This window comes from Bubalus kerabau, chromosome 10 (genome assembly GCF_029407905.1).
Source record: "Bubalus kerabau isolate K-KA32 ecotype Philippines breed swamp buffalo chromosome 10, PCC_UOA_SB_1v2, whole genome shotgun sequence".
NCBI lineage: Eukaryota > Metazoa > Chordata > Mammalia > Artiodactyla > Bovidae > Bubalus > Bubalus kerabau.
In genome coordinates, this window is record NC_073633.1 from 24,889,744 (window position 1) to 24,904,819 (window position 15,076).

Here is a 15,076-nt window from a genome sequence, read left to right on the forward strand (position 1 = left end):
CACACACACAAAAATCAACACCAGGTGTTCCACACATTAAAGGTAAAATAATAATAAAACTTTTAGACAACATGACAGGAGTATCTCTATTACCCTGGGGTTTAGAAAGATTTCTTCGAGGCACACAAAAATCACTAAACTTAAAGCAAGTTTCCCAACCATGCACTACTGACATTTGGAATGGGATAAGTTTTTGTTGTAGGGAGTGTCCTATGCATTACAGGATGTTTCACGGCATCCCTGGTCTCTACTTACTGATGCCAAAAGCCCCACCGTCACAGCCCCAGTCAAGACAACCAAAAATGTCTCCAAGACATTGCCAAATGGCCCCTGGAGGGAACTGCTGCTGTTTGGGGAGGCAGACAGAACACCCAGGTACAACTGAATCTCAGCTCCAACAACAACAACAAAAATAGTGTGTTTCCCAAAAATTTCCTAGGCAATAAATTTTTTTACTACTTATCTAATATTCAGATTTAACTAGGGGTCCTGTACTTTATCTGAAACTCACTGGCAGTTGAGAACTACTGTCTTAAAGGGAAAATGATTTGATAAATCAGATTATAAGAAAGACTTCCACTCATCAAAAGAGACCTTTAAAAGAGTAAACAGGCAAGCTACCCCACGGAGGAAGATCTATACCACATATGTCAACAAAGGGCTCATGTGCAGAATTTATAGATAATGCCCATCAATCAATAAGAAAAAATCAAACAACCCTAAAGAAACACTGACAAGAGACTTGGAACAGGACATTCACAAAATCATATATCCAAAAGGCCACTGGGCATGTGAAAAGCACCCAATCTTATCAGTAATCAGGAAAATACAAATTTAAACTACAATCGTTACCACTACACAATCACCAGAATGGCTTAGAAAGACTGATAATACAAGTCTAGGCAAGGAGAGCCACAGGAACTCTTCAAGTGATGAAGGGAGTGTAAACTGAGTCAACCACTTTGACAGCCTCAGTTGGGAAACTGAAAACTTGCATATCCCCTCACCTAACAATTTCACTACTGGGAATGTGCCCTAAAGAAATATCTGCATCATAAAACATAAACAAGCACGCTCAAAACAACAGCGTATTTGAAAGCAGCCCAAAAGTCCATCAACAGTAGGAGGAAAAAATACAATTGTGGAATGGTCTTTTTAGAAAAGGCAAAGGAACCAGAGATCAAATTGCCAACATCCACTGGATCATCGAAAAAGCAAGAGAGTTCCAGAAAAACATCTATTTCTGCTTTATTGACTATGCCAAAGCCTTTGACTGTGTGCATCACAATAAACTGTGGAAAATTTTGAGAGAGATGGGAATACCAGACCACCTGACCTGCCTCTTGAGAAACCTGTATGCGGGTCAGGAAGCAACAGTTAGAACAGGACATGGAACAACAGACTGGTTCCAAATAGGGAAAGGAGTACGTCAAGGCTGTATATTGTTACCCTGCTTATTTAACTTCTATACAGAGTACATCATGAGAAACTCTGGGTTGAAAGAAGCACAAGCTGGAATCAAGATTGCCGGGAGAAATATCAATAACCTCAGATATGCAGATGACACCACCCTTATGGCAGAAAGTGAAGAGGAACAAAAAAGCCTCTTGATGAAAGTGAAAGAGGAGAGTGAAAAAGTTGGCTTAAACCTCAACATTCAGAAAACGAAGATCATGGCATCTGGTCCCATCACTTCATGGGAAATAGATGGGGAAACAGTGGAAACAGTGTCAGACTTTATTTTTGGGGGCTCCAAAATCACTGCAGATGGTGATTGCAGCCATGATATTAAAAGACACTTACTCCTTGAAAGGAAAGTTATGGCCAACCTAGATAGCATATTCAAAAGCAGAGACATTACTTTGCCAACAAAGGTCCGTCTAGTCAAGGCTATGGTTTTTTCCAGTGGTCATGTATGGATGTGAGAGTTGGACTGTGAAGAAAGCTGAGCACCAAAGAATTGATGCTTTTGAACTGTGGTGTTGGAGAAGACTCTTGAGAGTCCCTTGGACTGCAAGGAGATCCAACCAGTCCATTCTGAAGGAGATCAGCCCTGGGATTTCTTTGGAAGGAATGATGCTAAAGCTGAAACTCCAGTACTTTGGCCACCTCATGTGAAGAGTTGACTCACTGGAAGACTCTGATGCTGGGAGGGATTGGGGGCAGGAGGAGAAGGGGATGACAGAGGATGAGATGGCTGGATGGCATCACCGACTCGATGGACATGAGTCTGGGTGAACTCCAGGAGTTGGTGATGGACAAGGAGGCCTGGTATGCTGCTATTCATGGGGTCGAAAAGAGTCAGACACGACTGAGCAACTGAACTGAACTGAATATCACATGGGATACTATCAATAAAAATTAACCACTGGTATGTACAATAACCTGGACGAATCTCAAAAACATAATGTTGAGGGGAGGAAAAGAGGCAGATTTAAAAGAAGACCTATTGTCAGTCCATCTCTATAAAACTTAGAAACTAACAAAACTAATCTATGGTATTAAAAGTCAAAATAGACAGCTACCTTTGGTGAAGATCAACGAGGCAGGATTCAAGACAGTGGCCGAGGTTGGAGAATATGGGACCTTCTGCAGGGGGGTAGGGGGGGTTGGTGTGGATGTGCTCATTCTGACTGGGGTGGTTACATGGATGTGTTCACATTGAGTTATGGCAGTGTTAGACTGTAATTAAAGGTTTAGGAGGGTTTTTTGTTAAGTCGGTTTTGAGTCCAAGTTTTTTGGTTGCCTTATTTCTCGTTACCATCTAATTCTTACTATTCAGTGACTTCTCTTTTTCCCCAACCAGCCAATTTCACCATATTTTTAAAAGGGGTATTTTTACCTATAGCAGCGTTTTTGACTAGGCTGGTTAATCACCAAGGAAAATTTAAGTACCTGAAAACAGTAACCCAGAAACTTATTTCTTAATTTGTAGGGTTCTTGTGGGTTGTTGCCTTTTGATATTGTATCTTTCAACTTTTCACTAACAAATCTTCCTATTGTATCTCAGTTACCTCCCTTCCCCAACTTAACTGAGTGTAAACACCATTACCTGGTATGGTTTATATTGCAGTCTATTTCTAAAACCTAAAGTCTTGTGTAAAAACATCACCTCCAATTTCCACCCTAAAAAGGCATTTTCCATCCTTTGTTTCCTCAAATAGTCCAGTCTGTATTAAATTAACAGCTTCTCTTATCTCACTTTGCACTCTCCGGTCTGGTTAGGGGGCCCACAATACAGAGTGGTCCGCTTTTTCACATTCCCATTTCCCTCTTCCATCCATCCTGAATCGTAAAAGTATACTTTGCCCCTCACTACCTCACCCACTCATTCCAGAGTTCCTAAAAAGGATACCAAATAGTTCTAGCAAGCCAATGAATACATAAAGTTTTATTCATCTGGCAATGATATGTCTTCTAAAGTAACTTCTAAGACTATATTGTGTCACACAATCAGCAGACATTACAAGCAAGTGTGATTTTGAGAATCACATAAGAATGTTATTTCCTCCCAGACATTTAGTAAGTTTTCACTTCAAGATCATCTACGCCTTCCTCACATACAAGGCCACTACACTCCTATATGCCTATCCATGTCCTTTACTCTGGAGTTTTGTCCCAGTAAATCAGATAAGCGTTCTTATGCTGTTCATTTGCCACAGAGGGTTTCAAACCTCCGTTTTTAATTCGTGACCCACCCAGCAGCCCGGGCGGAGAGGCGGGGCGTTTCCTCAGGATTTGAGCTCTTGCTGCGGCTCCGCTCCGAGGCTCAGGACTTGCTCTCACTTCGCCATGTTCCTTTCCTGGGCGGCCGGGCAACTCTGGCCCGGACACCAATGAAAGGCCGCCTGCGGAGGGAGGCGTGAATGCTGCATCTTTAAATACAGAAAGTGGGCTGCCTGCCGGGGTGTGCGGACTAGAGTGGCGGAGGGAGAGGACGAGGCCGTGGTGCCCAGCGAGAGCATGGCACGCGACCAAGCACACAGCTAGCGGGCCGGCTGGGCTCAAGCGCTTGCTCGGCGGCTGGTAACTGAGCTCGCGGAACACCTGCCGTGCAGTGCGCAGGCGCGGCTCTGGCCGCAGGGGCGGGGCTGCCAGGCCGCAGGGGGTGGGTTTTTGCTCGGGTTTGGGATGCCTAGAATTAAGGACCATCGCCCTGAAGATTATTTATTTAGGACCATGGGGCGGGGCGGGGGGGGCGGGCAGTAGGACCCATGAAGGAACTGTGGTGCTGGAGAAGACGCCTCCGAGTCCATTGGCCAGCAAGGAGATCAAACCAGTCAATCTTAAGGGAAATCAACCCTGAATACTCCCCTTGGAAGGACTGATGTTGAAGCTGAAACTTAAGTATTTTGGTCATCTTATACGAACAGCTGACTCACTGGAAAAGTCCCTGATGCTGCGAAAGATTGAGGGCAGAACACGAAGGGGGCATCAGAGGATGAGATGGCTGGATGGCATCACCAATGCAACGGACATGAACTTAGGCAAACTCTGGGAGATGGTAAGGGACAGAGAGGCCTGGTGTGCTGAAATCCATGGGGTCGCAAAGAGTCAGACACGACTGGGTGACTGAACAACAACAATGGTGGTCAAGCTTTAAGTGCTTTGCTACTGCTGTTAAGTCGCTTCAGTCGTGTCCGACTCTGTGCAACCCCATAGACGGCAGCCCACCAGGCTCCTCTGTCCCTGGGATTCTCCAGGCAAGAACACTGGAGCGGGTTGCCATTTCCTTCTCCGATGCATGAAAGTGAAAAGTGAAAGTGAAGTCGCTCAGTTGTGTCCGACTCTTAGCAACCCCATGGACTGCAGCCCACCAGGCTCCCCCGTCCATGGGATTTTCCAGGCAAGAGTACTGGAGTGGGTCGCCATTGCCTTCTCCGATAATAATAATTAAATAGAATGGATTTCCACTTTCTTTTGCTTATGTGGTGCCAAGCACTTAGAGACTGAATAATGCTGAAAGTACTATTCTTCTTATAAACATAATGTTTATGGGTGAATGACGTGTGCTAGGCACTATGATGTAACAGTTCAGTTCAGTTCAGTTCAGTCACTCAGTAGTGTCCGACTCTGTGACCCCATGGACTGCAGCACTCCAGGCTTCCTTGTCCATCACCAATTCCCGGAGCTTACTCAAACTCATGTCCATTGAGTTGGTGAGGCCATCCAACCATCTCATCCTCTGTCGTCCCCTTCTCCCGCCTTCAATCTTTCCCAGCATCAGGGTCTTTTCAAATGAGTTAGTTGTTCACATCAGGTGGCCAAAGTATTGGAGTTTCAGCTACAGCATCAGTCCTTCCAATGAACACCCAGGACTGATTTCCTTTAGGATGGACTGGTTGGATCTCCTTGCAGTCCAAGGGACTCTCAAGAGTCTTCTCCAACACCACAGTTCAAAAGCATCAGTTCTTCGGCACTCAGCTTTCCTTATAGTCCAACTCTCATATCCTGGAAAAACCATAGCTTTGATTAGACGGACCTTTGTTGGCAAAGTAATGTCTCTGCTTTTTAATATGCTGGCTAGGTTGGTCATAACTTTCCTTCCAAGGAGCAAGCATCTTTTAATTTCATGGCTTCAGTCACCTTCTGCAGTGACTTTGGAGACCCCCAAAATAAAGTCTGCCACTGTTTCCATTGTTTCCCCATCTATTTCCCATGAAGTGATGGGACCAGATGCCATGATCCTAGTTTTCTGAATGTTAAGCTTTAAGCCAACTTTTTCACTCTCCTCTTTCACTTCATCAAGAGGTTCTTTAGTTCTTCTTTGCTTTCTGCCATAAGGATGGTGTCATCTGCATATCTGAGGTTATTGATATTTCTCCCAGCAATCGTGATTTCAGCTTGTGTTTCATCCAGCAAAATTTAGTAAATCACAAAAGAAATAAAAAGATTCACGATCCAGCAATGAACTAGGAGGACCATATCTCTCACCTGGCTTGGCTTTTCCTGCCTTTGTCTATTTGCTGTACTATCGGTCAGGGAGAAGCAAAACCAGGAAAAGTCTCCTGATGGCCGTTTCACAGCCCAGAGCCAGAACCCTGAAAACAATCTGCAGCCTGTAGCCTGTGGAGCCCTCTACCAAGGTCACAGATGTGGAGCTCTATACCAAGGTCATTTCCAGAACTGACCAAGCCCCATAGCATGAGTTGCCCCCCTAATCTTAACTGGCCAGCTCCCTGACTCCATAGTAGATAAAAATATCCACCCTATAGCACCCTAACCAATGACCTAATGCCACCAATGCAGCAGGAATTTTCTGTTTTGAGGTATAAAAATTTGCTATTAACCCTTAAAAGGCTCAGTTCTCCCTTGACCGGGCGCGCTCTTCAAATGTCCTGTCCCACTCTGATAAACTCTATTCGTTTCTCATTCTTCCTCGTGTCTGGAAATTCTTTTCCAGCCTGCGCTCAGATCACAACATAGCCCTTCCTATGAATGGCTGCTACTGCTACTGCTGCTAAGTCGCTTCAGTCGTGTCCGACTCTGTGCGACCCCATAGACGGCAGCCCACCAGGCTCCCCCGTCCCTGGGATTCTCCAGGCAAGAACACTGGAGTGGGTTGCCATTTCCTTCTCCAATGCATGAAAGGGAAAAGTGAAACTGAAGTCGCTCAGTCCTGTCCGACTCTTAGCGACCCCATGGACTGCAGCCTACCAGGCTCCTCCGTCCATGGGATTTTCCAGGCAAGAGTACTGGAGTGGGGTGCCATTGCTTTCTCCGTTTGAATGGCTAGGAAGTGTAATTTCTGGGCTACTGAGACCTCTGGTGGTGCAACAAGAGCTACTCATGCTAAACATTTCCCTTCAGCCTGACCAAAGGTCAATCCCTCACACACACACACACACACACACACACACACACACACACACACTCCAGTACTCAAACACACAGGAGCATCTGGAAAGAAAAAGACAGATCTCAAGGGCACTTGGTCTTCATGGTAGATTCAGAGCAAGAGCAGAAAGACATGGGGCTGATGCCAGAGGTGAGAAAGTATCAACTCCAGAGTAACGCCCCACTGGGAACAGATGTCTGGATAGTGGTCTGGCTGGAGAGGGTGGCATCTAGAAATCTTCATGGAGGGAAGAGAAGAGGAGGTATGGCCCTGGGAGAAGAGTTGGCATCTGCACAGAGGTTAAGGCTCAGAGGACATTGTTTCTATCACCACAAACTCTGGGGTCTGAGACTGTTAAAAAGGGAGACCAGAGGGGTTCTAGGGTCCTCTATCTGTTGGGTCTCCATGTAAGGATTTTGGTTGATTGGTTCTATCATATTTTAATCAGAAACTACGTGAAATGATGGTGTGAACAGCATTTAGCAAGTCACATCCAAGAGCCTGAGAGAAAGTGCAGATTAAAAAAAAAAAGTGATGATGTGAATAGAATTTAACAAGTCACATCCCAGAGCCTGAGAGAAGTTGCCCAAACAAAATGAAGAGGGCATTCACACAGAGCTTGCACAGGGGAAGGTGCGGAGTCACCAGCAAACACCCCATCCCTTTAGTCCCTGCCAAAGGAAGGGTACCTCCCTGAGTCCTGGCTTCCTGTCCTGCCCCACAGTGATGGCCTGACCACCCAGAGGGACTGTGCTCAGCTCCTTCTGCTGTTTCAGGAAGCAACTGTGAGGGAAACAGTTTCATTTCAATGAATGAAGTCCTTATGATTACAACAGACTCAGGAGGGACCCCTGTCTTCCTGAAGGGCACCAGCTGCACCTGCCCTTCCACCCAGATGTGCAGATGGAAATTTCTCATGTCTTGTTATCTGGCTCAGATTTGAACGTTTTAACTGCCAATGTGTCAGACGGACACATTGATCTGCGAACCGTTTACTCTAACTACATCAGTTGTCAAAGCAGAGGCTTTGACAAGAAGAGGAAGGAGAAGCTGACCCACCAATCCCTAGAACCCCAAACAAAAACACCTTTAAGGCATTAAGAGCCTGCTCTCTATCAGCCTCCTAGGGGAGGAATGGTAGCTGGGATCAGAGTGCTGTCCCACTCTGTATGTAAATCTCCTCTTACAAAGGGCATAAAGCTCTGGAAGAGATTCCCACCTCACCTCCATGAGGCTATTGATGGACCTCCACCCTTCTGAATCTGTGGTCTAAAGGTACCTGATTACCAAACACTCCTCCGCTTCTCCCCACAGCTCCTCACCCTTGCCCCTTCCCAGGCACTGTCTGGCAACCAAGCCTTTGGGTTACAAAGATAGTCTGGCAACCCACAAGGTAGCCTCAGTCCCAAAACACACTTTGTTTTTGGTCTCTAGAGATTTATTTTCTAGCTAACTCAACAATGCATTAAAGTGAAGATGAGTTCAAGTCTATCCACACATTCAGGAACTCTGTAACGGAAATTTATGCCGCACAGTGTTCCTCCCACATATTTTTAAAAACTCACTCAGCTTTTCAGTGTGTGGAACAGTTTGGAAAGGAAAAAAACATGCAAAAACAGAGATCTATTAAAGAAACTATTGCAGAAAATGGATCAAAGAGGATAATATTAATAACTTGAAGGTGAGTAATGGTGGCACAGATAGAAATAGATGGATCTAGAAGATACTTAGTAAGTAAAGTCAACAGATCTCTTCAAGAAAATTAGAGATACCAAGGGAACATTTCATGCAAAGATGAGCTCAATAAAGGACAGAAACTGTACGGACTTAACACAAGCAGAAGATATTAAAAAGATGTGGCAAGAATACACAGAACTGTACAAAAAAGAGCTTCACGACCCAGATAATCACGATGGTGTGATCACTCACCTACAGCCAGACATCCTGGAATGTGAAGTCAAGTGGGCCTTAGGAAGCATCACTACAAACAAAGCTAGTGGAGGTGATGGAATTCCAGTTGAGCTATTTCAAATCCTGAAAGATGATGCCGTGAAAGTGCTGCACTCAATATGCCAGCAAATTTGGAAAACTCAGCAGTGGTCACAGGACTGGAAGAGGTCAGTTTTCATTCCAATCCCTAAGAAAGGCAATGCCAAAGAATGCTCAAACTAACACACAAATGCATTCATCTCACACGCTAGTAAAGTAATGCACAAAATTCTCCAAGCCAGGCTTCAGCAGTACGTGAACCATGAACTTCCAGATGTTCAAGCTGGTTTTACAAAGGGCAGAGGAACCAGAGATCAAATTGCCAACATCTGATGGATCATCGAAAAAGCAAGAGAGTTCCAGAAAAACATCTATTTCTGCTTTATTGACTATGCCAAAGCCTTAGACTGTGTGGATCACAACAATCTGTGGAAAATTCTTCAAGAAATGGGAATACCAGACCACCTGACCTGCTTCTTGAGAAATCTGTATGCAGGTCAGGAAGCAACAGTTAGAACTGGACATGGAACAACAGACTGGTTCCAAATAGGAAAAGGAGTAAGTCAAGGCTATATATTGTCACCCTGCTTATTTAACTTAAGGTTAACTTAAAGGTCCATCTAGTCAAGGCTATGGTTTTACCAGTAGTCATGTATGGACGTGAGAGTTGGACTATAAAGAAAGCTGAGCACTGAAGAATTGATGCTTTTGAACTGTGGTTTTGGAGAAGATTCTTGAGAGTCCCTAGCACTGCAAGGAGATCCAACCAGTCCATCCTAAAGGAAATCAGTCCTGGGTGTTCATTGGAAGGACTGATGTCGAAGCTGAAACTCCAATAGTTTGGCCACCTGATGCGAAGAGCTAACTCATTTGAAAAGACCCTGATGCTGGGAAAGATTGAGGGCAGGAGAAGGGGACGACAGAGGATGAGATGGTTGGGTGGCATCATCAACTCAATGGACATGAGTTTGAGTCGACTCCAGGAGTTGGTGATGGTTAGGGCTGCAGTCCGGAGAAGGCAATGACACCCCACTCCAGTACTCTTGCCTGGAAAATCCCATGGATAGAGGAGCCTGGTAGGCTGCAGTCCATGGGGTTGCTAAGAGTCAGACACAACTGAGCGACTTCACTTTCACTTTTCCCTTTCATGCACTGGAGAAGGAAATGGCAACCCACTCCAGTGTTCTTGCCTGGAGAATCCCAGGGACAGCGGAGCCTGATGGGCTGCCGTCTATGGGGTCGCACAGAGTCGGACACGACTGAAGCGACTTAGCAGCAGCAGCAGCAGGGCTGCAGTCCATGGGGTTGCAAAGAATCGGACATGAAAAGCAGAGACATTACTTTGTCAACAAAGGTCCGTCTAGTTAAGGCTATGGTTTTTCCAGTGGTCATGTATGGATGTGAGAGTTGGACTATAAAGACAGCTGAGCACAGAAGAATTGATGCTTTTGAACTGTGGTATTGGAGAAGACTCTTGAGAGTCCCTTGGACTGCAAGGAGATCCAACCAGTCCTTCCTAAAGGAGATCAGTCCTGGGTGTTCATTGGAAGGACTGATGTTGAAGCTGAAACTCCAATACTTTGGCCACCTGATATTGGAACTCCAAATACTTTGGCCACCAGCTGACTCACTGGAAAAGACCCTGATGCTGGGAAAGATTGCGGGCAGGAGGAGAACGGGACGACAGAGGATGAGATGGTTGGATGGCATCACCAACTCAATGGACATGGGTTTAGGTGGACTCCGGGAGTTGGTGATGGACAGGGAGGCCTGGCGTGCTGCGGTTCATGGGGTCGCAAAGAGTTGGACACGACTGAGCGACTGAATTGAATTGAGGGACTGAACTGAACTGAACTGAACTGAAAGTCAACATAGTTTTAGATATCCAAGAAGAGATATCTAATGGGAAGTTTTTATAGAACTCAGTAGCTCTCAGGCTCTCCTATGGTTCGCAGGTGATTTGGGAAGTCTTATTTTTAAAAATTGGTAACTGAGTTCCCCGAGATACATACCTGGGAGAAAATGCAGAATGGGAAGAGATGAAGATCCTAGGACCCAGCTTCGAGGAATATCAACATTTTAAGACATGGAGGTAGAGCAAGCAACAGAGACTGAACAAAGATAAGCAAAAGAGGGAGGGACGAGTCAGCAAGTGTCCAGCGATGCAGAGGTCAAGAAAAACGAAAACCAGGCATTAGTTTTGCTGACACATTGGAAATTGGTGATCTTGGCGAGAGAGGCAGAGAATGATAAAGGCAAAGCCAGCGGATGCGAAGTAGAAGTAGAAAACGGACCCCACTCTTTAAAGAAGTTTGATTATAAAGACATTAGCAGAGGAAGAACAGTGCAGGAGAAGGATTATTTTAAGTAGACGAGAACTTGAGGACGTTTAAATGCCGACAGCAAGGAGCTGGAACAGGCAGAAGAAAAGGTAAAATAATAGGCTGGGTAGAAAGAAATCCATTCTACCTCTGGACAGATTCTCTTGGACTACTGATCCATCTAACCGAACAGACATCCAGAATTCGGCGGTTTGAGTAGCTTCGGGTTTTAGGTCAAAGGTTTTTTCTACGCTAAAATCTTCCCTCCTCCACCTCCTCTCGTCTTTGGCTTGTCCCCTCAGTCTACTCCCCGGCCCCGCCTCTTTGCCTGGTCCCAGCCACGCCTTGCAATGAAAAATACCTCCTTCTCTACGAATTCTTCCGGGTCGCCAGGCACGGCCACTCCCAGCCTCAATCAGGCCCGCCCCACAACTGAAGCGCGCCTCCCGGAAAAACGCATGCGCAAAAGGCTATAGCGGCCTCCTAGAGAAGACACACTCTAAATCTTGCGCAGGCGCGTTAGGTCGTGGTCGCGATGCGGGTTCTTGTGGGTGAGGGAGGGCCACAAGGGGGTGGGCGCGGGAGGGGGCAGGTTTATAAAAAGAAGATACAGCCAGAAATTGAGGGCTTAGGAGACTGTTTCTGAGAGAGGGTACCGTCTCGTGCACAGGCCACTTGGCCTTTGCCTCCAGGCCCTAGGGGCCGAATCTCCCTAAACCCTGTGTTTCACCCTGCACGCATCGCGGGGAGGGAGCAAGAAGGAGGGGAGAAGGCTGAAGTCAGATGGGAGGGCACCAGAGAAGGGGGCCACATGCGAGGACGGAACGCCCCCCCCCCGGGCGGATAAACACCTCGTATTTTCTGATCAGGTGGCGGGACGGGCTTCATTGGGACAGCCCTAACACAGCTGCTGAAGGCCAGGGGCCACGAAGTGACGTTAATCTCCCGAAAGCCAGGGCCAGATCGGATCACGTGGGTATGTCCGTATTCTGGAGGCATGGAAAGAAGGCTTAGTTGGGTGGCGCTGAGCGAGGCCTCAAGGCCACTGTGTGCTTTCTCCCACAGGATGATCTTACGACTTCGGGGTTGCCCCGCTGCGATGCTGCAGTCAACCTGGCGGGAGAGAACATCCTCAACCCTCTCCGCAGGTCAGCCGGGCCCTGAAGCTGACATTCTTCAGAGCCGAGGGCCGATTCTGATGGGAACCTGTGAGCTGTGGAGATTGGGGCTGGCAGATGGAGAACTCAACCCATATTCCGAACTTCTCGTTCCCTCACCCTCTCTCCTCCACACTCACTTACCCTTCTTCCCAGTCAGTGGACCTTACTCCCCATTCAGGATGCCCCCAAGTACCTGTGCCTTTTCCCTCTACAGGAGAGGTGGGCCGTTTCTCTAAGCCGCAATGAGGGCTTTACTAGGCGTGGATATAGATGGGCTCCAGGGAAAGAGGGAAGGAAGGGTATGTGTGTATATTTAGTGGTATTTTATTCCCCTCTGTGTTACTCCTATGACTGAGCATGCATGCACGCATGTTTCTCCTGCAGGTGGAATGCAGCCTTTCAAAAAGAAGTTCTCAGCAGCCGCCTGGAGACCACCCAAACGCTGGCTAGAGCCATAGCCAAGGCCCCACAACCCCCCCAGGCCTGGGTCTTAGTCACAGGTGTAGGTATGCCCCGCACGTCACCAGCCTTTAGACTAGCCAGGGAAAGGAGGGAGTACAGTGAGGGGTAGCTCAGGCTCCAGAGTGGTGGTCTTTTCCAGGCACAGGAACTACCTAGGCCCTCATTCCACGCACATTTCTCCTGACTTTTGTGTACTTTCCCTGAGAAATGGGGACCTCAGAGAAAGTGAGAGGAGTGGCACTGCTCCCAGTGCCTGAGAAAGCCCCACCTACTCCCAGGCCCCTTATTTCTCATAGCACAGAGCTTTAGGAACAGAATTGTCAGTTTTTGTATTTTGCCTTTGGGACCAAATTTTATATATATATATATATATATATATATATATACACACACATACATACACACACGTTTAGTTGCTTAGTTGTGTCCCACTCTTTGTAACCCCACAGACTGTAGCCTCCCAGGTTCCTCTATCCATGGGATTCTCCAGGCAAGAATACTGGAGTGGCCATTTCCTTCTCCAGGGCATCTTCCCGATCCAGGGATTGAACCCACGTCTCTTGCATTACAGGCAGATTCTTTACCAGTGAGCCACCAGGGTAGATATATATATCTACACACACACACACGCACACACTATATACACTACACATACATATACACTAGTCACTATTCTAAGTGCTTTGCACATATTCCATATAATCCTCACAAGAAATCGATGTGATAGGTATTATTCCTATTTTAAAGATGTAAAAATTCTGCAGAGAGGTTATGTAATTTGCCTAAAGTGACAAATAATTTTGGAGCTGAGATTAAAACTCAGGCAGCCTGGCACCAAAGTCTGTTCTTAGCTTCTGCACTCGAGCAGTCTCAGCTTAGCCCTCTAATGAAAGATAAGAATGACTCCAAGGCAGGAACGGGTCAGCTCATGGAGAAGTTGTAGGGGAAAATATCCACGGCTCTGACTACCCATGGAGAGATTCCCAAGGTGCCAAGGAGGGCGAGGTAAGGGGAGCCTTGACTGCAAAGGGCCAGATGGGACAAAGGACACCCAGGGCAAACCAGTGCTATTCCTCCGGCAGCTTACTACCAGCCCAGCCTGACTGCGGAGTACGATGAGGACAGCCCAGGCGGGGATTTCGACTTTTTTTCCAACCTCGTAACCAAATGGGAAGCTGCAGCCAGGCTTCCTGGAGATTCTACACGCCAAGTGGTGGTGCGCTCCGGTGAGAACAAGGGGTCTGGGTATCAGACAGAGTTGGAATGTCTTCTCTGGACCAGGAGGGGGTGGGGATAAGGGAAGCTGAGCTCACAGGAGATGCCACCACTTCTGGCTGACCTGCAGGAGGGTGGACAGGACAGCCCAAAGAGAGCCACAGCCCTCACCTGCCACAGAGCAGAGTCAGTATAGGTAAAGAGTGATGAAGGGAAAGTGGAGAGGAACAGTGGGGGTGCCTGGAGGTTGAGGGACCTCCCTGTACCATCCTTCTTGCCTGCTCTAGGGGTTGTGCTGGGTCGTGGAGGCGGTGCCATTGGTCATATGCTGTTGCCTTTCCGCCTGGGCCTGGGGGGCCCCATTGGATCAGGCCACCAGTTCTTCCCCTGGATTCACATCAGAGACCTGGTGGGAATCCTGGCCCATGCCCTTGAAACAAGCCATGTCCAGGGGATCCTGAACGGAGTGGCTCCTGCCTCCTCCACTACCAATGCTGAGTTTGCCCGGGCCTTGGGCACAGCCCTGGGCCGCCCAGCCTTCATCCCTCTCCCCAGTGCTGTGGTACAAGCTGTCTTTGGACGAGAACGTGCCGTCATGCTGCTGGAGGGCCAGAAGGTGGTCCCACGGCGGACACTGGCTGCTGGCTACCAGTATTCTTTCCCAGAGCTGGGGGCTGCCTTGAAGGAAGTCATAGCCTAAACAGGGAGGCTCAAGGCAGGGCCTGAGGCCTGTTCCTCAGCAGGGGCTTGCCGGTGAGAGACTGCATAAGCTCGGGTTCTCCTCTAGAGACTGAAAACCATCTGGTTCTTAAGCCCCCTTTCTTGCTCACTGTCCCACTGCTCCATCTTATTTAACTGAGAGGTTTCCGCTATTTCAGGGTTACAGTCACATCAAGTTGGGACCTTCTTCAACTCCTCATAGATATATATCTCAGTTTGGTCTCCTTGTGTGTCCTGTTCCTGCCCCATTTCTCCTTGGTATTCAGAGAATGTTTTGCAGTTTAGGCAATAAAAACAAATTAATTGACTAGCTTCAGCTCATCTCTTTGTTCTAGATTCTCCTGAAATTTATTTCAAGGAATGTCATCCGA

The 15,076-nt window shown here is 47.2% G+C and overlaps 1 protein-coding gene and 1 long non-coding RNA gene across 4 annotated transcripts; one reads left to right on the top strand and one right to left on the bottom strand.

Annotated features, from left to right (window-relative positions):
* Window positions 1-3,513: 3,513 nt before the first annotated feature.
* Window positions 3,514-11,472, bottom strand: LOC129620419 (uncharacterized). Of its 2 annotated transcripts, none has more exons than XR_008698533.1 (4): window positions 11,297-11,472; window positions 10,840-10,938; window positions 8,768-8,975; window positions 3,514-3,848 (listed from the first exon to the last, which is right to left on the bottom strand). It is a non-coding gene; the product is annotated as an uncharacterized LOC129620419 (long non-coding RNA). The 2 variants fall into 2 exon arrangements; XR_008698532.1 differs by lacking the exon at window positions 3,514-3,848 and adding an exon at window positions 4,910-5,451.
* A 138-nt stretch (window positions 11,473-11,610) lies between these two features.
* SDR39U1 (short chain dehydrogenase/reductase family 39U member 1) lies at window positions 11,611-14,984 on the top strand. 2 transcript variants are annotated; one of them, XM_055536958.1, is made up of 6 exons: window positions 11,611-11,699; window positions 12,018-12,124; window positions 12,214-12,296; window positions 12,693-12,814; window positions 13,853-13,996; window positions 14,273-14,984. In XM_055536958.1, exons 1-6 carry the CDS (start codon window positions 11,684-11,686, stop codon window positions 14,683-14,685), a joined length of 885 nt encoding a protein of 294 aa, XP_055392933.1. In that variant the 5' UTR covers window positions 11,611-11,683; the 3' UTR covers window positions 14,686-14,984. The 2 variants fall into 2 exon arrangements, with proteins under 2 accessions (XP_055392933.1, XP_055392934.1); XM_055536959.1 differs by lacking the exons at window positions 11,611-11,699; window positions 12,018-12,124; window positions 12,214-12,296; window positions 12,693-12,814 and adding an exon at window positions 13,224-13,775.
* The last annotated feature ends 92 nt before the right edge of the window (window positions 14,985-15,076 follow it).